General features: G+C 38.0%; 1 protein-coding gene across 1 annotated transcript in view; it reads right to left on the bottom strand.

The window, feature by feature from the left end:
* Nucleotides 1–27,166, bottom strand: part of LOC126176519 (baculoviral IAP repeat-containing protein 6) — a 329,968-nt gene that overhangs the window by 265,120 nt on the left and 37,682 nt on the right. The window contains exon 10 of the mRNA XM_049924030.1: nt 76–354. Within this exon, the coding sequence (XP_049779987.1) occupies nt 76–354 (279 nt within the window). The remainder of the gene's footprint in view (nt 1–75; nt 355–27,166) is intronic.

A 27,166-nucleotide genomic window follows, 5' to 3' on the forward strand; every position in this document is an offset into this window, starting at 1 on the left:
ATTCACCATAACATTCGCACCATCAACAGAACAGGCTCTGCTAACGTCATCTGTAAGGAAATTCATGCAACAAACCTCAATATCAACATCCATTTTACTATCACTTTCATCAGTTGCAGGTGCCTTCACATCAACTGCTCCTGTTGTACAGACAACAACAAAAATGTGGCCACCATCTAACGTCGGATGTATACTTGTGATAGTAAGGTTGCCAGCATTGCGCAACCTTTGTGGTATGGGTAAGCACTGGATGGCAACTGGTTCCCGGTGAGTCTCTGCCACAGGCGGTACACTCACATTACCAGAATTTCCATCACTACCACCAAGCATTTCTTTTTTTGAGATACTTCTAACCTGTGGAAAGACAGAATATTAGAAGCATGTTATCATTTTTACAAATGATTGTTATTTTTATTAGGAATAGGTCTTGTTTTACTTACTACAGCAAAAAATTAATAGCTTTCATCAAATCTGTTCCACTTCCAAATTATGTTTAAATTGTGATAATGAAACTATTCATTGCACAGTCAACTGGTATTCTGACAAACTGTTCTGTACCTGGATCAAAATAACTGTTTACACAGTTGCTACCACTGCAACAACCAACCAGAGAATGTACTTAGTCCAGGGTGTATACGTGGACAAGGAAAAAAAAAACTTCCCGGATTTCCCAGTTAAAAATACACCTTCTCCCAGGTGGAAATACTCTTTTTACGTGTTAAGTGATAGTATACTTTTCCTCGGAACTGTAAAACTTATGAATTCTTTGAATGGTTATGGTTTTATACACCGGCGCAGAATTTCCCGGAACTTTAGAAAATGAAACTCAGGGGAAAAAAAAACAAGTTTTAGACAGACCTTTGATGTGCAGCAATATGTACACAGCATATTTTCGTATTCATCATCATCAGTTATCTGCTATATTAGCAGGTCCTTTGCCTCTCCATTTTCTGCGATCCATTGCTTCCTTCTTAAGGCTGCTGTATGTTGTACCGTCCATCATGTCATCCAGTATCTGGAATCTCTTCCTTCCTCGCTTCCTTTTCCCTTCTACATAACCTTCTAAAACTGTTTTTATCAGTCCGTCATTCTTTCTTAATATATGCCCAATCCAATTTCTTTTTCTTTTCTTTATTACATCTAGTAACTGTCTTTTCTCTCCCACTCTTCTCAGTACCTCTTTATTTTTTACTCTGTCCATCCAACTTATTCTTTCCATCTTCCGCCATGTCCAGATCTCAAAAGCCTCCAGCCTTTCTCTGTCTTTTTTCCTCATAGTCCATGTTTCAGCGCCATATAGAAGAACACTCCATACAAGACATTTTATGAGTCTCTTTCTGAGTTCTCTGTCCAGACCGCTGCAGAAGATTCTCCTTTTCTTATAAAACGCCTCTTTTGCCATTGCTATCCTTGTTTTAATTTCTGTGGTGCACTTCCAGTTGGTGTCTATCCTGCTTCCAAGATACTTAAAATTTAGCACTTGTTCTAGTGTTTCTCCATTCAGCACAATTTTTATTTCCTTATTTCCTCCTATTGCCAATACTTTTGTTTTATTTGTGTTAATTTTCATTCCATATTTTTTTCCGTTAGTTGCAATGGTGTCCACCAAATCCTGTAATTCTTTTTCCCCTGTGGCTAGAAGGACCATGTCATCAGCAAATCTCAAGCATCCTATTCTTCTTCCTCCAATTTCTACTCCTTTGTCATCTAATGAGCATTGGTCAATCATATTTTCCAAGTACAGGTTGAAAAGAGTAGGTGATAAACAGCATCCTTGTCTTACTCCTTTCCCTAGTCTGATCCAATTTGTACTTTCTCCTCTCACTTTAACTGAAACTTTTTGATTAAGGTATAATGAGTTTATAAGTCTTCTGGTTTTCCAGTCCACTCTCTTTTCCCTCATAATAGTCGCCAGCTTGTCCCAAACCACATTGTCAAATGCCTTTTCTAAATCGATGAAGCACATATATAGGTCTCTTCCTTTTTCAATAAACCTTTCTCCCAAGATTCGTAGGAGCCCTATTGCATCTCTGGTGCCCGTATTCCGTCTAAAGCCAAACTGCTCCTCTCCGAGATTCTCCTCCATTACATTTTCAAGTCTTTTATTAATTATTCTTAACATCACTTTGGCTGCATGTGTAATGAGGCTGATAGTCCTGTGCTCGCTGCATTTCTTGGTTCCTTGTTTTTTCGGTAATGGAATCATTACTGTTGTCAAAAAGTCCTCAGGCCATTCACCACTGTCATATATTTTATTACATAACCTCAATATTTCTCTTATTCCATTGTGGTTCAAGCATTTTAGTATTTCTCCCGGTATTGTATCTGTACCTACTGCTTTGCCATTTTTCATTGCAGCAATGGCAGACTTTACTTCTTCCATTATGATGGTCGGTCCTTTCTCTTCATCACTTACACTGTTGTGTGATTCAAGTTCCAGAGTTTCTGGTTTGCTATTTGTGTCATATAGCTCTTTTATATATTCTTCCCATCTCTGGAGGACATCGTCACGATCTTTGTACACTACCTCTTCGTCTTTACTAAAAATTTCCATAGTAGCACTTCCTGCTCTGTTTTGTTCCCATGTCATAGTCTTTACTCTGTTGTATAGTAAGTCGTATCTTCCCTTCCTGTCCAGTTCTTCAATTTCATCACATTCCTCTTTTAGCCATTTTCTCCTAGCCTGCTCTGTTTCTCTTCGCAGTTCATTATTTAACCTTCGGTATATCTTTCTTGCATCTTCAGTGTTCTTGTTTTTCAATTTTCTTCTCTCCTCCATCTTGGAAATCATTTCTTGTGTGACCCATGGTTTTTTTGACCTTTTCCCTTTTACATATCCTATATTTTTCTGTCCTGCTTTAATGATTCCTTCTTTCAGCATATTCCAGTACTCGTTGGCATTATCAGGTGCTTCTTTGTCTCGTAATGTGTTTAGAAAGTCCCGAGACAGCATTTCTGTAATTTGTTCTTTGTTGGACCTTATCTTCTCTAGATCCCACTTCTTCACCATTGTCGCCTTTTTCAGTTTTTTCATTCTTATTTCTATTTCTGCCATAAGTAAGTTGTGGTCACTATTAATATCTGCACCTGGTAATGTGTGCACCTTCTTGATTCCATTCCTGTATCTTTCTTCTACCAGTATAAAATCTATTTGGTTTCTGTATTTATCCCCTGGTGATTTCCAAGTGTAGAGCCTCCTCTTATGGTTCTTGAACCATGTGTTTGCCGCTATCAGCTGCCTTTCCTTGCAGAAGTCAATTAACCATTCACCTCTGTCATTTCTCTTTCCAAAACCATGACTGCCTACTATGTTTCCCTCTTTCCCTTCTCCCACATTTTCGTATTACGAAAGTACAATTTCGAATTCCACCAAACACTGTATGTTACTTTCCGAAGCATTGAAATCGATATTGCGATGTGCTTTTGTACGCCAGTCATAGCTCATGTCACGTGATCTTGCCAGCTGATGACAGCGGATATTCAGAGCATAGGACACGTGATGCAGTCAGCCAATAGCAATGTCACTGATAAGTAGCACGAACACACAAATAGGAAAAGAAAAGCTACAAGAAAAGTAAAGCTACAAGAAAATAAAAGCTTTCACGTATAATATTGGTCTCTAAGATTAATAAGCTGCAAGAGAAGGTAAGAATTCACATACAATGTTTATCTTTTTACACGTGTTACACTTTAACATACATCACACAAATGTGCCAATAAAATTTTTAATAGTGACATGAATATCTTATTTTCTGGGCTCGAAATTCTTCTAAACAGTCATCCTCAAAGAGTTGATTTTTAAATGAGAGTCAAGCGCTCTGCGATTTAAGAAATTCATCGTACATTCTCGCACATAGTTCATCTTGCATAAAAGGAAGTTTACTTTGAAAGTAACGTTTTTCAAACAACATTCGCAATATTTTCTCATGACCTGTTAGAAATAGATTCGTTTCAGCAGTTGCCAGAGCGCCAGATAATAGGCGTCATTGCACTTGCGCAACTATGATGATGCAGGAAGCCTGTAGGTTAGTATGGGTAAAACATTAAAAGATCTTACATTATGTCATAAAAGAAATGAGACATTAGAGAATACTCCAAGAGCATTGGAATATCATGAACCATACTAAAATGCATAATTCGGCTTAAAGTGCACATTCATGTGTCCAGATTCAGATGTATATTTTCTCGGAGCACCAGCACTGTATTATCTTATGTTTGGTTCTTTATTATGCCATAATGCCATATGTGCTAGAAGATGAAAACAGTTAACAGTTGAAACTAGGCAATAGTGGGGAATGACACTCTTCATTTCAAATAAATTGACTGCCTCTGCGGAAACCGACACAAATAACTTCATTTATCTGCAAGCCGATTATTGCTTGACTGTCAAAAAGGTGGAAATAAAATCTGAAACTAATAACGTATTTCAGCCTTCTATAATTATGTGAATGTATTTTAATTTCACTTGATAGCTCCCGGCCACAGATATCCGTCTTGTTTTCATTTGACGTGAGAGTAATAAATGAAGAGCAAACAGCAAAATCAGTTAACGTAAAAACGGACCACGTGGAAATTACCCACCTCCCCACTACAACTCAGACTGCTCCGTGCATCAAGTCCTGCATCCATGATATTTCCAGATGATGATGATGATGATGATGATGATGTTTGGTTTGTGGGGCGCTCAACTGCGTGGTTATCAGCGCCCATACAATTTCCCAACCTTTGCTCAGTCCAATTTCGCCACTTTCCTGGATGATGATGAAATGATAAGGACAACACAAACACCCAGTCATCTCGAGGCAGGTGAAAATCCCTGACCCCGCCGGGAATCGAACCCGGGACCCCGTGCTCGGGAAGGGAGAACGCTACCGCGAGACCACGAGCGGCATGATATTTCCAAACCGGGGAAATACTAAGTAGAGGCACCCCACTGTAGTGCTTCGAGAATTTCCGCATAAATTCTAGAACCACTCATCTGTCTACTGTCTCAAACATATGATACTTTAAATATAAGTGGGAGAGTGGAAGCGTATCTACTGCGCCACCTGTTTCTGTGTGCAGGTTGAAAGTTTGTTATGAGAAGACCGTAAGAGTGGCGGTCCACTGACGACAACAAGTGTTTGACGCTAGCACCACAGATGCTGTATGAAAGAACACAGAGTAATTATATGCTATAATTTGCCGCGTGTCAGTGAATGTGATTAATGCAAAAACGAAAAACGAACAATTGACTACAAAAACTTACTGGCAGATTAAAACTGTGTGCTGGACCGAGACTCAAACTCGGGACCTTTGCCTTTTGCGGGCAAGTGCTCTACCATCTGAGCTACCTAAGCACGTCTCACGCCCCATCCTCACAGCTTTTCTTCTGCCAGTATCAAGTCTCCTACCTTCTAAACTTTACATAAGCTCTCCTGCGAAAGTTGAAGAACTAGCACTCCTGAAAGAAAGGATATTGTGGAGACATGGCTTAGCCACAGCCTAGGGGATGTTTCCAGAATGAGACTTTCACTCTGCAGCGGAGTGTGCACCGATATGAAACTTTCTGGCAGATTAAGTCCTGAGTTTGAGTCTCGGTCCGGCACACAGTTTTAATCTGCCAGGAAGTTTCATATCAGCGCACACTCTGCTGCAGGGTGAAAATCTCATTCTGGAAATTGACTACAGACTTTTACCTTACTTCATGCCTTGGCTCTGAACGAAGCAAGACACATGTGATGTTCACGAATGATTTGGTTGTCAAGCCAATGCAATTATGAACATGTTTAATTGAGTCTAATGTTTGATGACTAAGTTGATTTGCAGAAGTTTAAATGTTTGTACGGGAAATGGTAAAGTTGTTTCCTGTGAAAGTTAAAAATATATCATAATTGAACTGAAAGTATTCTGCGAGAACCCAATTATTTCAAGAGTAGAGAAATAGTCAAATTCCTATAACCAGCAATAGTCTTCGGAGAAGAAGCTTTTGGGAGATCACTGTAGCTGATTATACAGAGAAGAGGATTGGCTACACACATCACATAAGTCAACTGATGAGAGTGAGGTGTGAATTGTGAATGCAATCCAGTTTAGCACCGCTTCTCATGTCGTCAAAACACACATCTTTCTGAAGAGTCTGACACATAAAACATATGTGTTCAAGGAAATGTAAGACATGTTATTCGGTCTGAAGTATGTCAGTGCAGTGCCACACCTCTTCACACACCATTCTTTTATCACATGTCATTGTAACTCGTTCTGTGGAATTCAAACGTGTAATATTTCGTAATGGATGCCATCACATTATATTCAGGACAGTGGAAATTAAAATGTCCTGTGGTGCCTGTCCTGCTCCCAGTCGGCCGGTCTGACATCTTTGGGATCAGGAGAACAAGAACTCTTCAGGAAACGATTGAGAGGAATGGGGGAAAGAAATACAGCGAAGAAGAATGGGTAGCTTTGAGGGATGAAATAGTGAAGGCAGCACAGGACCAAGTAGGTAAAAAGACGAGGGCTAGTAGAACTCCTTGGGTAACAGAAGAAATATTGAATATAATTGATGAAAGTAGAAAATATAAAAATGCAGTAAATGAAGCAGGCAAAAAGGAATACAAACGTCTCAAAAATGAGATCGACAGGAAGTGCAAAATGGCTAAGCAGGGAAAGCTAGAGGACAAATGTAAGGATGTAGAGGCTTATCTCACTAGGGGTAAGATAGATACTGCCTACAGGAAAATTAAAGAGACCTTTGGAGATAAGAGAACAACTCGCATAAATATCAAGAGCTCAGATGGAAACCCAGTTCTAAGCAAAGAAGGGAAAGCAGAAAGGTGGAAGGAGTATATAGAGGGCCTATACAAGGTCGATGGACTTGAGGACAATATTATGAAAATGGAAGAGGATGTAGATGAAGATGAAATGGGAGATATGATACTGCGTGAAGAATTTGACAGAGCACTGAAAGACCTGAGTCGAAACAAGGCCCCAGGAGTAGGCAACATTCCATTGGAACTACTGACAGCCTTGGAAGAGCCAGTCATGACAAAACTCTACCATCTGGTGAGCAAGATGTATGAAACAGGCGAAATACCCTCAGACTTCAAGAAGAATATAATAATTCCAATCCCAAAGAAAGCAGGTGTTGACAGATGTGAAAATTACTGAAATATCAGTTTAATAAGTTACAGCTGTAAAATACTAACGTGAATTCTTTACAGACAAATGGAAAAACTGGTAGAAGCCGACCTCGGGGAAGATCAGTTTGGATTCCGTAGAAATGTTGGAACACGCGAGGCAATAGTGACCCTACGACTTATCTTAGAAGCTAGATTAAGGAAGGGCAAACCTACGTTTCTAGCATTTGTAGACTTGGAGAAGGCTTTTGACAATGTTGACTGGAATAAACTCTTTCAAATTCTGAAGGTGGCAGGGGTAAAATACAGGGACCGAAAGGCTATTTGCAATTTGTACAGAAACCAGATGGCAGTTACAAGAGTCAAGGGACATGAAAGGGAGGCAGTGGTTGGAAGGGGAGTGAGACAGGGTTGTAGCCTCTCCCCGATGTTATTCAATCTGTATATTGAGCAAGCACTGAAGGAAACAAAAGAAAAATTCGGAGTAGGTATTAAAATCCATGGAGAAGAAATAAAAGCTTTGAGGTTCGCCAATGGCATTGTAATTCTGTCAGAGACAGCAAAGGACTTGGAAGAGCCGTTGAACGGAATGGATAGTGTCTTGAAAGGAGGATATAAGATGAACATCAACAAAAGCAAAACGAGGATAATGGAATGTAGTCAAATTAAGTCGGGTGATGCTGAGGGAATTAGATTAGAAAATGAGACACTTAAAGTAGTAAATGAGTTTTGCTATTTGGGGAGTAAAATAACTGATGATGGTCGAAGTAGAGAAGATGTAAAATGTAGACTGGCAATGGCAAGGAAAGCATTTCTGAAGAAGAGAAATTTGTTAACATCGAGTATAGATTTAAATGTCAGGAAGTCATTTCTGAAAGTATTTGTATGGAGTGTAGCCATGTATGGAAGTGAAACATGGATAATAAATAGTTTGACCAAGAAGAGAACAGAAGCTTTTGAAATGTGGTGCTACAGAAGAATGCTGAAGCTTAGATGGGTAGATCACATAACTAATGAGGAAGTATTGAATAGGATTGGGGAGAAGAGGAGTTTGTGGCACAAATTTACTAGAAGAAGGGATCGGTTGGTAGGACATTTTTCTGAGGTATCAAGCGATCACCAATTTAGTATTGGAGGTCAGAGTGGAGGGTAAAAATCGTAGAGGGAGACCAAGAGATGAATACACTAAGCAGATTCAGAGGGATGTAGGCTGCAGTAGGTACTGGGAGATGAAGAAGCTTGCACAGGATAGAGTAGCATGGAGAGCTGCATCAAACCAGTCTCAGGACTGAAGACAACAACAACAACAACAACAACAACAATTGCCTATTAGCTAATAAATTGCTGTTTTGTGCGTCATAAAATTAAATATAGGATACATAAAACTAGTAAAGACAAGAGACAAGCAAGATCGAACACATTTCTTCACTCTTTAAGTCCTAGCATTTTTTCCTCTCTATCTTGCTACAGCTTTACATGGCGTGCTTTCCTTTCTGGGAAAGGATGTATTACCTCAAAGTTTGTCAAACATTTTGCTATGTGAAAAAATGAAATGTCGTTGTATAACACTGAAAAAGCTGTTACTCGTACAAGTAGTGCCCAAGACTGGTGTGGTTTCTTGATCTGATTACGTGTATTTCGTCACTGTCTGCTAGACGGAACAAAATAGGTCTGTCTAATATTGCAGCAATAGTAACAGACACTAAATGAAAAAGACTGGTATGGCACAAAGGGTCATTTTTATAATGACAGAATATAATTCACGAAGTACCAATACCAAATGCCTATTACGCTTACTACAAGCAAAAAGCTTTATGTTAAGAAATAGTTTCACAGGTCATTCATACACTCCAGCTTCTCAAGCATGAGATTGAAAAGTAGTAGTAGTATTTTTTATATAAATTTGTAACTGTCATATTCCTCTATAATGTGTGTGATACCCCCGTTTCTTCTCCTTCCTCGTTCTAACAATCAATCTTGTCATCACTAATTCTGTAACTATTCCTGCTAGTGTCAAAACTTATTCTCCAGTTAACTTCACTAACCTTGCCACAATCACTGGTTTAGTTATCCCACGTTTATTCTCTGGTTAGGCGTTATTACATGTTCATACAAAGTGTTTTCAGCGGTACTCCCAGAATAGAACTTAAGCAGCTGTTAGCTGGGGACTGTACAGCTGGCGCTTACTAGTGTAGCGTTCTGGCCAAAAATTTTCTTTCAAAATTTCATTTTCTCAGGTACACCAAGAAGATAACACATAATCTTTCTTCCCTGTGAATCGCATTAGTCATTTCTTTCCACTCTGGTAGCCTGAATCTATGGAATTCGCTAGTAATCATAACAACGCTGATCATTCGCAAACCCTGTCAACCAAATAACAGGAATTGGCATTCACCCGTTCGGCTTTATCCCACTCCCGTCCCCTTTTGTTTGCAGGTAAGTTTATTTCTAGAAGCGGCAGGCAATGCGAGCAAAAAGGGCAATTCCCCAGGCAGAGATATCACATACACTATGCATGCATTCAAAAAACAACTTACGATTCATTCGGAAATCAACTCAGAACGTGTTCAAAAATGTTCAAAAACCAACAGGGACGCACTTCAAAATCATGCACTGGATGCTAGGCGCTTTGTGAAACAAGGTTTTTTCCTCAAGGATATGAAATTTTCAAGAGAGTGTGTGGCTGAATGAGATCTGCATAAATGTCAATCATACTAGTAGAAAAAAAAATCCATACAGATGACAGTGTATGTGGAAGTACCATTGCTCCCTTGGGGAAGAACACAATAGTGAGGAAGATAATGACTGAACTGGGTGGAATTTGCTCTTTGCCATAATTTTGACTCCAGGGTTTGCAAGTATGGTTTGTGTTTCAAATTTTGAAAAATTGCCCTCTACTGCACTTAGTGTTGTGGGCTGGGTATATTCCCAGTGGGAGGCAACTTATAAAATGGGAATATTGCCAGGAATATTTCTTTGGCCCAGGAAGAGTTCCGTAAATTGGGAATTTATGAAAATTTTTAGATTTTGAATGTTTTAACACTTATTAACAGCTAAAGAATCTTAAAACTAGGTTAACTAAGCAAATTCATAAATTTTAATCCAAGTTTTATCATTCCATGCATTAATTTCCTTGTGAATTCCATGCAAAACATCATTTACCATAAGCCTGGCGGAAAAGTAATTTAGGCCTATTATTTATAGGCAAGTTGAAAGCCCAGGCAAAATTCTCAACTGGCCATCTTCTGTGGTATTTTTTAATTTTTCCAAATGAATGACTAAAGGTGTTTCATTTTCAGAATTCAAAGACTCCTCATTTCCTTTAATGAATTATGATTTATAATTTTATTTTCCAAAATACTGTTACCACTTTCACTTTTAGAATCAATAATTAATATTTTACCATGTTCTATATCAATAAAATCACTTGTATTTTCAAGTAAATCATAAATCTTGGCCAGTTTATTCACATAATTTTTCCCTAAATGCCATTTTCAATTATTAATGTTTACAAAATTCGCACGCGTTTAAAATAAACTTTATACTCTAAAATATCTCCAATATTGGCAGAAAACTTAACAAATTGAATAAACAAACTTCCATGTGTATTTTAGTAACTTCAGTTACTCACGAGATGGCATATCAGTATTATAAACTCGGTTTTTTAAACGTTGATTATTTCGTAGTTCGCAGTTCTAGGAACCATAAAGAGTTGTAAATTTCGATGCTTGGCAGTTCTAGGGCTAATTCTTTGATATTTAAAACATTGAAAACCAAAACAATGTTTTTATTTCTAACAAGGAGGTTAAGTCCATATCCATATAAACCTAAACATAAAACCTATCCAAATGTTTTATTTATAATTTAAAATAGAAAGTTGTAATGCTCAAATAAAAAAAAAAAAAAAAAAGCAAATTAAGTTGATCATAACCACGATTTAGGTCTTAAGGGTAATTTAATTACAATGAGCTGTAATGGGGAAATTTAGTTCTTACAAGACAAAAAGAGGGAATTTTTCCTTCCCCCCTAGAAAACTGCGTCACTGCAGCTTTCAGAGATACAGCCACATTGTCTTTTCAGCTGATAGTTGTGTTTGCAAGTTAAAGAACCAGTTTCATTAGAACTTTCTTTGCGATGAGAGTGTGAAATTGTAAAATTTAAGTGGCAAGTGAATCAAACAACTTTAGGCCTGCTTCCTGCTTTGTTCATTGCTGTGTTTTCATTCATTGTTGCAAAATGGTCAAGAAAAAAGGGGCAGTTTGGGACTTCATTAAAGGAAAAGGTGGTGTTGGTATGTATTGTACTCAATAATACAAGCAAGGTAATTCAGTTAAAATGGAAAAGGACATAAAAAAGTACTTCAAATGCCCTGCAGGACTGAAACATATTCTCACTGTCAGTCAACCAACACCTAGACCACCAACCACAGAGGGTATCAACCAACCACTGACAGTGGATGCACATTCAAATGTAGGCTAGACTACCCAAGGTCAAGCTTTTTTTAACCTCGGCTGGTTTAAGTTCAGCTACTTCTCCTTTCAACTCACCAGCACCAGCACCACCTCCATCAAAGCACACTAAACACTCTTCTAGTTCGGGATCTGCAACTATACCAATTTACAGCCCAGGTTCATGAAGAGGAATAACTGCATTTGTGGATAATATGGGTAACCAAACAAATGCAAGTTTAAATCATTTAGGCCCTACTATTCTTCAGTATGAAAATGGGTGATTTATGGTAGTCTTTTTTGTAGCCTGTTATATTGTTGGCCTACATTGTTTTTGTAATGCTAAACAGGAAGGATATTGTACATATTCCACTGCATTAAGAAGGCAAATTACAAACAAACAGCCAAACTGGAAACTCTAATGATTTTCCTTAATCCTATAGAAGAGATATATTAGCATCTCCTAACCTAATTATTTCCCACCATTTAAATACCACAAAAACAGAAGTAGGTTAGTTATAGTTTGTAAAACAAAAGTAGTCTGTAAAACAAAAGTAGGTTAGTTTTTCTGACTGAACCATAATGCTAATAGAATATATGTCTTCAATTCTTCTTTGACAAATAACTATTTGCACCTTTAGGAGTAGGCCTAGGTTGCAACTGCTCCTTTGAATCTCAAAATAGTTAACAATGTAATGTGTCTTTTGTAGAATAGAAATAGTTTAATTCTGTATGCTGTAGGTGTGGCTGTCATATACTGATTATTTTTTTCAGTAATTTTTACTTGGGACTGGGAACAAAGTAAAAAGTAGTCCTATCCCATTTCTCAAAAGCAATAAAAACTTTTTAAGTTAATAGGTTAACTTGTGCCACCTAAAAAGAATAAAAACTATTTTATTCTTTGTTTGCCTTTATTAAATGGTTCATTACCTTTTTTTTTGCAGTAAATGCTGAACCAATCCTTAGCTAAAGTGCATAGTATAGATTTTTTCCAAAAATTGAGACCTGCATATAAGTTACCATCAATATTTTGAATGTCCACAACTTATCTTGAGGCTCAGTATACAGGAATGAAAGAAGAAATGACAAAAATAATTCAGGAAACAAAAAAATTATATCTTCAATGTGATGGCTGGAGTAATACCAGGAACGAGTCTATAATTAATTTTGTGATTTCAAAGTCAGAACCATTTTTTGTAGATTTCAAAATGACCAAAACCGAGAGCAATGCAAAATACCTGGCAGAGATCATTAAATCTCTCATCGAGACATATGGTCATGGTAAGTTTTTGCCGACAATGCTCCAAACATGAAGGCACCCTTAACACTAGTTGAAGGAGGAGTATCCTCATATAGTACCATTATGCTGCATTGCTCACCTTCTCCATTTACTGCAAAGTTTCTTTGCAGAGGTGATAACTATAATAAAGACTATAGAAAACAGTCACATACTGAAAACTTTTTTGATGAAGTTTCTCCTGAGAAAAGGTTCAAAGATTGAATATCTCTGAAGTTGCCTGGGCAGACCACATGGGGCAGCCACCTTTTTTTGTTTGGAGAACTTGCAATCTAACAAAGTGCTCTCCAAACATTGGCAGTCAATGAAAAGGCTGATCTAGACCCATGCATTAAAAGGAAACTACTAAATGAAGCTGTGTTTTGGGTTAGAATAGAAAAAATGATAAATCTGCAGAAACCAATTGTTCATCTTATCACACACACTGAATCAAATGACCCACAAATACATAGAGTGGTCAGGAAATTAAATGAACTACAGAAAAATATGAAGGAAAACTTACCAACATCACCTATGCAAAAATCCAAAGAAAAGACAGCCATGGAGAAGTTCAAGGCAAAAATATTGGCATTGGGCCAACCCATCTCTCAGCATTTATGCGGGACCCTAAAATGCAGGGAAGTTTGCTCGACCCTACGGAAATACTAGATGCCAAACATTTGTTTGTGATTGTGCTCAGCATATGGGTTTGGACATCTTAAGAGTAAGAGAAAGCTTAGCTGACTACAGAGACAAGGAAGGCTTATTCTCAAGAAAGTTTCTCAAGAATACTGGGGGCACCAGTAACTTCAGCTGCCTCAGAGCGTTCATTTAGTCCGTTTTATTGGTTGCATTCCAAGAAAAAAAAAGTCTTTTTTCTGAGTGAGCAGCGAAACTGACATTTCTTTCTTACAGTTGGAAGTTCATGAATGCTCCACCTCCAAAAGAGAAAAAGAAAGAAACAAGTAAGCAAGCAAAAGCAAACACGGAGGAACAGGAGGACAGGAAGAAGACGAAGAAATCCTTGAGATTGAAGATTATGATATCGAGTCAAGTAACTGTAACGATAATGATGATGTTTTTGGATTTGGAAATGTAGAAGAAGAGGAGAAGGATAAAGATGATTTAATGCACATTGAGAGGGGGACTCAAAAAAAGACTGACTATGGAATGTAAAGATGGTGTATTAAACCTTTTGCCTTATAGTAGTTTAAATTTGATTTTTTAAACATTTTACATTCTGGTTATTTTTCTGTTTTTTTTTTTCAATTATAATCTTTTTTGAACATATAAGAGTGTTCATGTTTTTTTAATGACACAATTACCACACTGACATGTTAATTTGAGCAATTTTGTTTTTAAAATTATAAATTCCTAGGAATTTTATTTAATTATAATTTTATCTTTAAATATGTTTCAGTTTTTGAGTTTTATTTAACCATATAGTTACTGGTTTTACCTATTAACAGTTTTTTGAGCTACCTTGCTAATTAATCATAACCCAGGTATTTGTGAATTTTGGGAATATTGCTGGCAATATTCCCTGGGAACATTTCTTCAATTTTAAATTCCCGGGAATTTTACAACACTAACTGCACTTCCATAACAATTCTCATCTTGCTACTAAGGACTACCCCTCCACACTAGTATGACATACTACAAGCACACTACAGTTGTCGATAAATACTTCAGCAGGTTACATTAGGCCAATATTAAAATTACATTAAATTTATGTGCAACTGAAAAAACAGACAACCATTAGCTATAGAATGGAATGACAATAATGAAAACTTGTGCCAGACCAAGACTTGAGCATGAATTTCCTGCTTATTGTGAGTGGCTGCCTCGCCATTTTGAAGGTTTTAAATTGTAAGACATTTCCAGGGGCAGATGTGGACTCTGACCACAATCTATTGGTTATGAACTGTAGATTAAAAGTGAAGAAACTGCAAAAAGGTGGAAATTTAAGGAGATGGAATCTGGATAAACTGACAGAACCAGAGGTTGCACAGAGTTTCAGGGAGAACATTAGGAAACAATTGAGAGGAATGGGGGAAAGAAATACAGCAAAGAAGAATGGGTAGCTTTGAGGGATGAAATAGTGAAGGCAGCACAGGACCAAGTAGGTAAAAAGACGAGGGCTAGTAGAAATCCTTGGGTAACAGAAGATATATTGAGTTTAACTGATGAAAGCAGAAAATATAAAAATGCAGTAAATGAAGCAGGCAAAAAGGAATACCAACAGCTCAAAAATGAGATTGGCAGGAAGTGCAAAATGGCTACGCAGGGATGGCTAGAGGACAAATGTAAGGATGTAGAGGCATATCTCACTAGGGGTAAGAGACACTGCCTACAGGAAAATTAAAGAGACCTTTGGAGGAAAGAGAACCACTTGCATGAATATCAAGAGCTCAGATGGAAACCCAGTTCTAAGCAAAGAAGGGAAAGCAGAAAGGTGGAAGGAGTATATAGAGGGTCTAGACCAGGGCGATGGACTTGAGGACAATATTATGGAAATGGAAGAGGATGTAGATGAAGATGAAATGGGAGATATGATACTGCGTGAAGAGTTTGACAGAGCACTGAAAGACCTCAGCCGAAACAAGGCCCCAGGAGTAGACAACATTCCATAAGAACTACTGATAGCCTTGGGAGATCCAGCCATGACAAACCCTACCATCTGTTGAGCAAGATGTATGAGACAGGCGAAATACCCTCAGACTTCAAGAAGAATATAATAATTCCAATCCCAAAGAAAGCAGCTGTTGACAGATGTGAAAATTACTGAACTATCCATTTAATAAGCCACGTCTGCAAAATACTAACGTGAATTCTTTACAGACGAACGGAAAAACTGGCAGAAGCCAACCTCGGGGAAGATCAGTTTGGATTCCATAGAAATGTTGGAACACATGAGGCAATACTGACCCTATGACTTATCTTAGAAAATAGATTAAGGAAAGGAAAACCTACGTTTCTAGCATTTGTAGACTTAAAGAAAGCTTTTGACAATGTTGACTGGAATACTCTTTCAAATTCTGAAGGTGGCAGGTGTAAAATACTGGAAGCAAAAGGCTATTTACAATTTGTACAGAAACCAGATGGCAGTCATATGAGTTGAGGGGCATGAAAGGGAAGCAGTGGTTGAGAAGAGAGTGAGACATTCCTCTCCCCTTTCACATTTATGTTTTGTTCCAGCTAAGCACAAGGTTTCAATTGAGTTTCATGTATTATGCTCTTCACTACAGAAAAAGTTAATGCTAAGCTGCACACCTTATTACTGACGATATTCAATTTAAGGCATTCGACATCTTGTCCTTTAGCAGCCTTTTTTATTATTAACCACTCAACAACGTCTCCGAGATATTTGGGACGTGATGCTGGTGCCACCAGCTATACACTCAAAAGCTTTCACATCTCCTCATCTCAAACCCTTCTACTTAGCTCAAAGAAGTTAGTCACTACTTTTCTACAATACAGAAGAGGCCCCACTTCGTGAGAGGCAAGTTGTGGCTTTACTGTCTCCCATCCCACTTGTCCTATCTTCTGATCATGTCAAGAGCATGGTTAAATGTCACAGCTTCAATTGTTGCTTTAGAGTGCTGTTCCAAGTTATTCAAGAAAATAGTGCTTTAGTTTGGGAATGACACTTTATGTATAGTTGAAGCTTACATCTGCACTGGTTCATTTAAGATTACTCATCAAACTTCTCATTAAGACTTTCAAAACCACAGTATCCTGTAAAAAACTTGTGTTCAGAATTTGAAAACACAATGATAGTCCAATGGTGGAGTGTCTAATTGTAAGTGTAACAGTAAACTCTCAAACTGATCTTCAGAAGCAGTTGCATAGAGTTTGCAGAAAATTATTGTGATGAAATTAGATTAGATTCAGTTTTTGTTCCATGGATCCAAAAATGTGATGATTCTTGCGGGTGTGGAACATGTGAGATAGTATAACGTAAAAAAAGATAGAACATTTGAATACAATACTCACTTCCCTGATCACGTGTCAGGAGAGTGTCAGAACATGTGAATACATTACAGTAAACTGGAATTTTTAATATTTACAGAATTAATACCCTGTCAGAATGAAACATATTTATGAACTTTTTATAAATTTATCATACAAGAAATACCTAAACTTGACTGTTGTGACTAAGTGCTGTCATAACTGAAATATAGTAGACTTTTTACTCAAGCTGGTCTAAGAGTCCCTGATAATATTCTCATCTATACAATAGCAGATCAAGAAAATTTGTCAGGTGGCTTTCGTGACATACATCTTAAATCTATATCTTGTCACTCCGTACTTAAGTCTTTACACACGAAACTTTGTAGTCTTTCATGTGTTCATGAATCACTTCCAGCTGATAAAGAATGTTAAATATTGCAATGTGGTCACTTAAATAGAATGACATCTAGTCAATTGCTGTTCATGAATCCTTCAAGTAAGAACACACGAAGCAAAAGCTTATGGCTGCCTCATTCGCCGAGTTTGACTGTGTAACTTTTGTCTGATGGTATACAGTGGAGACTCAATTATCCGAGCCTCAGTTATATGGAATTGCGATAATCTGGATTGTCAGCCACAAGCAAACACATTTTTAGTCTCATGCAATCTCTGCCCCCCCGTGTTTCATTATTGTTTGAGTTAGACAGTGCAAATTTCATTACTGATCAAATCGAACAGACTACATTTCATTATTGTTGGAGTTAATTGACCATTGCAGGGCCACTGTGCTGTGTCACACCTGTGCTTGGAAATGAGAAAGTGCAAGAGAGTGGTGTCATCACTTAAAGATAAATAAATATTGATTCCTTAAAAAATAAATAAATAAATGGGGAGGGGGGGGCAGGAGAAACTGGTCGTAAGTTATCCAATAAGTATGGTGTAGGTATCTCCACGATAAACGGATAAACAGTATTAAGAAAGATATGGTTTCAATTATTAAGTACACCTGCAAACTTGATAATGAAGACAGGAGCAAACATCGAAAACTGATTAAGAAAATGAAAAATGAAATTTTGGAAGAAGCTTTGTATTGTTGGTTTTTACAAAACCCATCATCTAACATTATGTCTTAATTGCAGAAAGATAACCGTATGACAACATTCCTAAAAGATACCAAATGTGGGTGTTATTAGTTATCCTTCCAGAGCTAACAATACAAAAATCTCTTCTCTCCATACATTCAATTATCTGAATCTTCGATTATACGAATGACTTACGACAACAATCTGTCTGGATAATCGAGTCTCCATTGTCTTTAAAAGAAAACACATACAAAAATAGCCCTAAAATAGTTGACCAACTGAACAAAAGAAATATGTGCTGAAGTATTGAAACAATCAGCGTTACAGTTCTGCATTACGGGGAGTTTAATGACATTTAATGTGCACAAAAAAGTCTGCCAATGCATGGCAACCATTTTCAACACGTATAGTAATTTTTAAATTGTTTTAATTTTCTAATTTCAAATAAAGTGATAGTTTTGTATGACTGAATGAGTATACTATTTATGCATGTATCCTGGACATATTGTACACATTACTGAACATACAGTTACGTAATTTAAGAAACAGCCATCAAGCTTTTTAGTATTTCAACAGATAACTTCAACTCGGCAGCCTGACACTTTGATATCACAAAAAACATCTTAAAAGATGGATTTGAGCTGAGAAAACCAAAATAGTTCCTATAACATAAGAACCATGCTCAGTGAGGATGGGGCAGCACTATCACATGTTTCTTTGCCTGCATTAGCACTAACTACTGCAAATTGTATGCTTCATAAGCGTATGAATATGTTTTCTTATTCCATATGAAACATAATGAATGTAATTTATATTTTCCATTTTCCAACTAAGCATATTATTAAAATGGACCACTGTTTATCTGCTTTTCTTGGCACCAGTGTGATCCACAAATAACAACAATGTATCAAGTACCGTGCTACCTCCTGAATGCGACTTGATAATTGGGAGTCCTCTGCAAGAAATGGTTTATGTGGTAACACGTTAGAAGGTGCCTATGTATGTCAGACACAAATGAGGAAGAATCAAGTCAGTCAGACATTTGACTCTAAACATGGCATCCTCGGGAGCAACACAGAGGGTATCAGAAATAGTTTGTCATCACAGGCAGTACAAGTTCTAGGATGAAAAAGTCTTCACAGAACAGTGTCAATGTACACAAACCCCTCCAACTTACATTCAGTGTTCATTTGTGAGAAAAATCTTCTGTAATGTGGAAGAAACTGCCTGCCTGGGATCAGCTGAAAGATAAGGTGACAAAAGGGGCTTTAACACACATTAGGTATGTTGTTTTCTTCACTGTGCCACTTACAGTATGTTACCGTTTTTACATTCCTGGTATTAACATTTCCCTGCTGATAACATATTCTATCATGCCCTTCAAATTCACTTTGTTCAGAATATTGATTCCCACCCACTTCTGCATTATCACAATTATAAATTTCCTGCCATTTATAAATAATGAAGCAATGTTAATGGAGAGAAAAAAGTGTAACTGAGATGTAATCATGCAGGAAAAGCATTTGCTTTCAAGTAGTGTTTACAAACATTGCATAATACAATGATCCCTGGTCTCCCTAGTTCTGAATCAGTATGAGTTGTAAAATGCTGGACAATTGGTGTCACTAATGATTTGCCTCTTAAGGCAGTCAACCTAAAAATAACTATACTGTGTGTAGTGTTGTTCATGTTTGGGTTAACAAATGAAGTGCTGACAAAATGTTGGGTTGGGTTAAAACTTCAGTATCAGTCCAAAAAGAAGGAAAGTTAGTGACAAACAAGAGCTAGGTCAGCACCTTTACAAACTAAAGTGTAACTATTTCAGATGTAGCAGCTTTTGTGGAAAAAAAAAAAAGAATATGAACTATACGTCAGTTTTTTGGGACACATAGCAACTTCTGAAGCCGTGGTTCGGTAGAAAACTAATAAAAAAGGGTAGACAGTTTAAACACAATCACAACCTCACACATTTTGGACTTCCTTTGGAATATGTCCCAACTTTCCAGATGTCAGTCAGGATGGCATCTGACAGCACACTACAATTTAACTACATATTCCACTGTAAACCATAACCTATGGGACTATTTCATTATGCCACTGTGTTTCTAAATACATTTAGCTTCATGATAACATTTATGGAACATAATTCTGTCACTGAGATACCATATTATGTACACAGTCAACATCATTCATTACCAACTGCCATTCTCCATTCATCCAAAACTTGCAATCCTCTTCAGACTCCTGAATACATGTACCAAAACTTTCAAATGTATTTATGAACCAGAAAACCAGGTAAAAATTCAATTCACCCAAATAAACTGAAATAAATTAGGGATTTTTTCATCAAAAGTCTGGACTATCAATGTCATCATGAAATGTAAAATTTATGTATATGCTGAAAAATTAATTTCCCACCACGTATATTTTTCCACAAATTACACTGGTTTTTCAAGTCAATTGAAAAATGTAAATGAAGGATTGCACTCTAAGCTATCTACATCATTTAGCCTGAAGCAAAAGAAAATGCTCCATCAAGTAACACCACTCATTTATATGTAATTGGCAGAGTGTGTCTAGCAGCAGAATAGCCGATTTGCAAGGAAGGACTCAATAAAATTAGTAACCTTGCACCAATGTCTTAGCTGTGTTGTGCCACTACATAAATAATGTCAAAGATTATATCCGTCTGTGGCACATAACTTCATGCAGAGCCACATCCAGTAGGATCAGGTTATCCAGGGTATAATGATGACACTCCCTGAACACCACTGGAAGCCATTCATTCATAACTTCCTCTGTACAGCATCCTCAACAAGTACCAGTTACCATCCATCCACATGTTTTTCCTAGATAGTTTGAGAGAGCAACATTGTAATTACTTGTGAAAGTACTATCCCTCCCTAGTTTTATGAGTAGAACTATGATAGTCTCCCTTCACAAATCAGAAAAACAGCTCCTGTGTTTTCAACTCAAAAGATGAAAGAGGATCTCTTAAAATTTTATACAACTGACACACAGCAGTGCATAACAGCATCTAGACCTAGGGTTGCACTCTTAGCAACAGACAAAGTTTTTTTTCCAGTTTTCACAGATGGAAATGAGGCACTGATAAAAGGTTTGTTTTTATGGAGAGAATATGAAACAATCTAAAAATTAAAATCCAGTTTGGTCAAAATTCCTAACACATTAACCATAAGCATACCGTTTACATTCTGTTTACTTTTGAATGTGTTATGCGAAGCTGCCAATAAAGTAAATGCTCACAATTACAATGCATTCTTTCTCCATTCAGCAAGTCATTGAGACTGTTACATTACTGGTTTCAACAGCACTGTCTTAGCAGTTAATGTCTGTACTTTAGATTGTCATTCGTTTTCCTGGCATCAAAAGGCCAAAGCCTTTGGAAAAACTAAAGGAAGATTGGGGTTTATATTCCTTTGAAAATGCTATATCCAGGGTGTATACACAACAAAGAGAAAAAATTCCTGAATTTTTCCCAGATCTCCTGGTTCAAAACGCACTTTCCCAGGTGAAAATACATTTTTTTCTGAGTCAAGTGACAGTTTATTTACCCTCAGAACCGTAAAACTTATCAGTCTTTTGAATGGTTAAGATCTTTTACACCAGCAAAGAACTTCCCAGCATTTTAGGAAATGAACCGCAGAAAAGAAATGCATTTTGGTCTTTGATGTACAACAACATGTACACTGCATAATTTCATATTACAAAAGTATATTTGAATTCCACCAAACAAAGTACATTAGTTTCAACATGCATTGAAATCGAGACTGCGATGTGCCTTTTGTAAGCCAATCGCAGCTCAGATCACATGATCTCGCCAACCGATGATAGCATATATTCAGAGCATAGAACATGTGATGTAGTCACCCAACAGCAACATCACTGTTAAGTAGGGCGAACACACAAATAGGAAAAGTTAATGGATTAAATTAATATGATCAGAATTGCTACAAGAAACACTAAGTTTTCACATATAATACTGCTCTTTTTTATCGCATGTTTCACTTTAAGATACATCAGACAAATGTGGCAGTAAAATTTTAAATAATGACATAAATGTCTGGTCTTCTGGGCTCAAAATTCTAAGTTGCTGGTCCACAGAGTGTCAAGCTTTAAATAAGAATCAAACACTCCGTGATTTAAGAAATTCAAAGCACGTTTGCACACTTATCATCATTCATCTTGCATAAAATGAAATTTACTTTTAAAGTAGGCCTAACACTTTTCAAACCATCATTCGCAATACTTTCCCGAGATCCTGTTAGAAGTCACTTCAGCAGCTGTCAAAGAGCGCCAGACAACAGGTATTGCTGTGCGTGCACAGCTATGATGACACAGGAAGCCCATATGTTCATACGTATATAGCATTAAGAGATCTTACATTATGTCAAACGAAAATGGGCATCAAAAAATACTCCAAGAGCATTGAAATTTCGTAAATCATACAAAAATGCATAATTTGCCTTAAAGTGCACATTCATATATCCAGATTCACAAAGAAGAGGCCCCAACCTGATATTAACCTTTTCAGTGTGGTTCCGGGATGCAAATTTTCATGGAGTAGCAGTACTGCATTATCTCATATTTTGTTCTTTATTATGGCATATGCCGTATGTGCCAGAAGACAAAAACATGCACCTGAAATTCAGCAAACAGTTGGCACCAGCCAACAGTGTTTGAAATAAATTGACTGCTTCTGCAGAAAAAGATTACCCAAAGGCAAATTTCTTTTGCAAATTGGCAAAAATAAATTCATTGTTCTGCAAGGCAATGACTACCAAAAACCTAGAAATGAAATGAAATCAGAAAACAAACTAATATCATAATTTAGCCTTCCATAATTATGTGAATGTACTTCAATTCAACTGACAGTTCCCAGCCACACAGAAATCCATTGTTTCCATTTGACATGAAAGATGTAAACAAAAAGGAAACAGCAAAATCACTGAATATAAACATGGGTCACTTGGAAATTATCCCCCTCCCCACTATAACCCAGACTGCTCTGCACATGCATTAATCTGGCAGCTTGGGCGCACCAGAAAAATTTTTCCGATAGCATCTGGCTGCTTGTTGCTACAGCCGCACATGAGCCCACTGGCAAACGAACCTAATGTAAACTGTTGTGATGTCACGCTCATCAGAAGCAGTTTGTTGTTAAGTATTGCATTGTCTTCATCCTAAAGCCTTTGACACACTTTGCTGTTGGCAGACGATCATGTTTTGTTGTTGTTAATGGCGCATTTCCTTTGCAACTTAAGTTTTATTTTGTGCCCCCCTCACCGTTTACGTTTTACTGCTGCAGTATTATTCTACAGTAGCAGGCTAAAGAAAAATTCTTTGTTAGAGTATCAGTTCTTACCAGACAAAACAATAAAAATTTAACAGAAAACTAAAACAATGAAAATTTCACAGAATTATAAAAATTCCCCAGGTTATTACCAGTTTTCTCTCGGGTGAAAATTTTCCAGGTTTCTCCCGAATTTCCATGGGTATGTACACCCTGTATACATTAACATCAGGATAGCATTAAAAACTTAAAGTACCAACATCAGGAGGGGGGAAAAAAAACTTATCTTGCACAACAAAGTTCAGCTATGAAACTGTTTTAGTATCTAGTACTGAAGAATATTGTCTAATGCCAATACCAATGTTGCTGCAGATGCCTCATTCTCAAACCAGAACCTTAACTAGTAACAGTAGACAAATAAAGGTTTTAAACTATGTTCAAAAACATATCTTCAGAAATTGATATCTTTTGTCTGCCTACAAGGTGACCATTTCATCAGATGCTTCATAGCCCACGTCAAGATAAACCGGATTCTCTGTAGTATTAGGCTTATAGTCTAAGACCACAGTTATCAATCTCATTTCAATGAAAGTGGTAATTGATTACTATGCAGAATTTTTAATAAGGCTTTAAATGTGCAAAGTAAATTGTTGCCAACTATGTACAGGGTTATTACAAATGATTGAAGCGATTTCACAGCTCTACAATAACTTTATTATTTGAGATATTTTCACAATGCTTTGTGCACACATACAAAAACTCAAAAAGTTTTTTTAGGCATTCACAAATGTTCGATATGTGCCCCTTTAGTGATTCAGCAGACATCAAGCCGATAATCAAGTTCCTCCCACACTCGGCACAGCATGTCCCCATCAATGAGTTCGAAAGCATTGTTGATGCGAGCTCGCAGTTCTGGCACGTTTATTGGTAGAGGAGGTTTAAACACTGAATCTTTCACATAACCCCACAGAAAGAAATCGCATGGGGTTAAGTCGGGAGAGTGTGGAGGCCATGATATGAATTGCTGATCATGATCTCCACCACGACCGATCTACATCTACATCTACATCTACATTTATACTCCGCAAGCCACCCAACGGTGTGTGGCGGAGGGCACTTTACGTGCCACTGTCATTATCTCCCTTTCCTGTTCCAGTCGCGTATGGTTCGCGGGAAGAACGACTGTCTGAAAGCCTCTGTGCGCGCTCTAATCTCTCTAATTTTACATTCGTGATCTCCTCGGGAGGTATAAGTAGGGGGAAGCAATATATTCGATACCTCATCCAGAAACGCACCCTCTCGAAACCTGGCGAGCAAGCTACACCGCGATGCAGAGCGCCTCTCTTGCAGAGTCTGCCACTTGAGTTTGTTAAACATCTCCGTAACGCTATCACGGTTACCAAATAACCCTGTGACGAAACGCGCCGCTCTTCTTTGGATCTTCTCTATCTCCTCCGTCAACCCGATCTGGTACGGATCCCACACTGATGAGCAATACTCAAGTATAGGTCGAACGAGTGTTTTGTAAGCCACCTCCTTTGTTGATGGACTACATTTTCTAAGGACTCTCCCAATGAATCTCAACCTGGTACCCGCCTTACCAACAATTAATTTTATATGATCATTCCACTTCAAATCGTTCCGCACGCATACTCCCAGATATTTTACAGAAGTAACTGCTACCAGTGTTTGTTCCGCTATCATATAATCATACAATAAAGGATCCTTCTTTCTATGTATTCGCAATACATTACATTTGTCTATGTTAAGGGTCAGTTGCCACTCCCTGCACCAAGTGCCTATCCGCTGCAGATCTTCCTGCATTTCGCTACAATTTTCTAATGCTGCAACTTCTCTGTATACTACAGCATCATCCGCGAAAAGCCGCATGGAACTTCCGACACTATCTACTAGGTCATTTATATATATTGTGAAAAGCAATGGTCCCATAACACTCCCCTGTGGCACGCCAGAGGTTACTTTAACGTCTGTAGATGTCTCTCCATTGAGAACAACATGCTGTGTTCTGTTTGCTAAAAACTCTTCAATCCAGCCACACAGCTGGTCTGATATTCCGTAGGCTCTTACTTTGTTTATCAGACGACAGTGCGGAACTGTATCGAACGCCTTCCGGAAGTCAAGGAAAATGGCATCTACCTGGGAGCCTGTATCTAATATTTTCTGGGTTTCATGAACAAATAATGCGAGTTGGGTTTCACACGATCGCTGTTTCCGGAATCCATGTTGATTCCTACATAGTAGATTCTGAGTTTCCAAAAACGACATGATACTCGAGCAAAAGACATGTTCTAAAATTCTACAACAGATCGACGTCAGAGAGATAGGTCTATAGTTTTGCGCATCTGCTCGACGACCCTTCTTGAAGACTGGGACTACCTGTGCTCTTTTCCAATCATTTGGAACCTTCTGTTCCTCTAGAGACTTGCGGTACACGGCTGTTAGAAGGGGGGCAAGTTCTTTCGCGTACTCTGTGTAGAATCGAATTGGTATCCCGTCAGGTCCAGTGGACTTTCCTCTGTTGAGTGATTCCAGTTGCTTTTCTATTCCTTGGACACTTATTTCAATGTCAGCCATTTTTTCGTTGGTGCGAGGATTTAGAGAAGGAACTGCAGTGCGGTCTTCCTCTGTGAAACAGCTTTGGAAAAAGGTGTTTAGTATTTCAGCTTTACGCTTGTCATCCTCTGTTTCAATGCCATCATCATCCCAGAGTGTCTGGACATGATGTTTCGAGCCACTTACTGATTTAACGTAAGACCAGAACTTCCTAGGATTTTCTGTCAAGTCGGTACCTAGTATTTTACTTTCGAATTCACTGAACGCTTCACGCATAGCCCTCCTTACGCTAACTTTGACATCGTTTAGCTTCTGTTTGTCTGAGAGGTTTTGGCTGCGTTTAAACTTGGAGTGAAGCTCTCTTTGCTTTCGCAGTAGTTTCCTAACTTTGTTGTTGTACCACGGTGGGTTTTTCCCGTCCCTCACAGTTTTGCTCGGCACGTACCTGTCTAAAACGCATTTAACGGTTGCCTTGAACTTTTTCCATAAACACTCAACATTGTCAGTGTCGGAACAGAAATTTTCGTTTTGATCTGTTAGGTAGTCTGAAATCTGCCTTCTATTACTCTTGCTAAACAGATAAACCTTCCTCCCTTTTTTTATATTCCTATTAACTTCCATATTCAGGGATGCTGCAACGGCCTTATGATCACTGATTCCCTGTTCTGCACTTACAGAGTCGAAAAGTTCGGGTCTGTTTGTTATCAGTAGGTCCAAGATGTTATCTCCACGAGTCGGTTCTCTGTTTAATTGCTCGAGGTAATTTTCGGATAGTGCACTCAGTATAATGTCACTCGATGCTCTGTCCCTACCACCCGTCCTAAACATCTGAGTGTCCCAGTCTATATCTGGTAAATTGAAATCTCCACCTAAGACCATAACATGCTGAGAAAATTTATGTGAAATGTATTCCAAATTTTCTCTCAGTTGTTCTGCCACTAATGCTGCTGAGTCGGGGGGTCGGTAAAAGGAGCCAATTATTAACCTTGCTCGGTTGTTGAGTGTTTTCCAATCTCCTGTTTAAGAAATGCCGAACATCATGATGGAAGTGCGGTGGAGCACCATCCTGTTGAAAGATGAAGTCAGCGCTGTCGGTCTCCAGTTGTGGCATGAGCCAATTTTCCAGCATGTCCAGATACACGTGTTCAACCGTTTCTTCGCTCACTGCAGGCTGACCCGTTGATTTCCCCTTACAGAGGCATCCAGAAGCTTTAAACTGCGCATACCATCGCCGAATGGAGTTAGCAGTTGGTGGATCTTTGTTGAACTTCGTCCTGAAGTGTCGTTGCACTGTTATGACTGACTGATGTGAGTGCATTTCAAGAACGACATACGCTTTTTCGGCTCCTGTCGCCATTTTGTCTTACTGCGCTCTCGAGCGCTCTGGCGGCAGCAACCTGAAG

The sequence above is a fragment of the Schistocerca cancellata genome, chromosome 1 (genome assembly GCF_023864275.1).
Source record: "Schistocerca cancellata isolate TAMUIC-IGC-003103 chromosome 1, iqSchCanc2.1, whole genome shotgun sequence".
Taxonomy (NCBI): domain Eukaryota; kingdom Metazoa; phylum Arthropoda; class Insecta; order Orthoptera; family Acrididae; genus Schistocerca; species Schistocerca cancellata.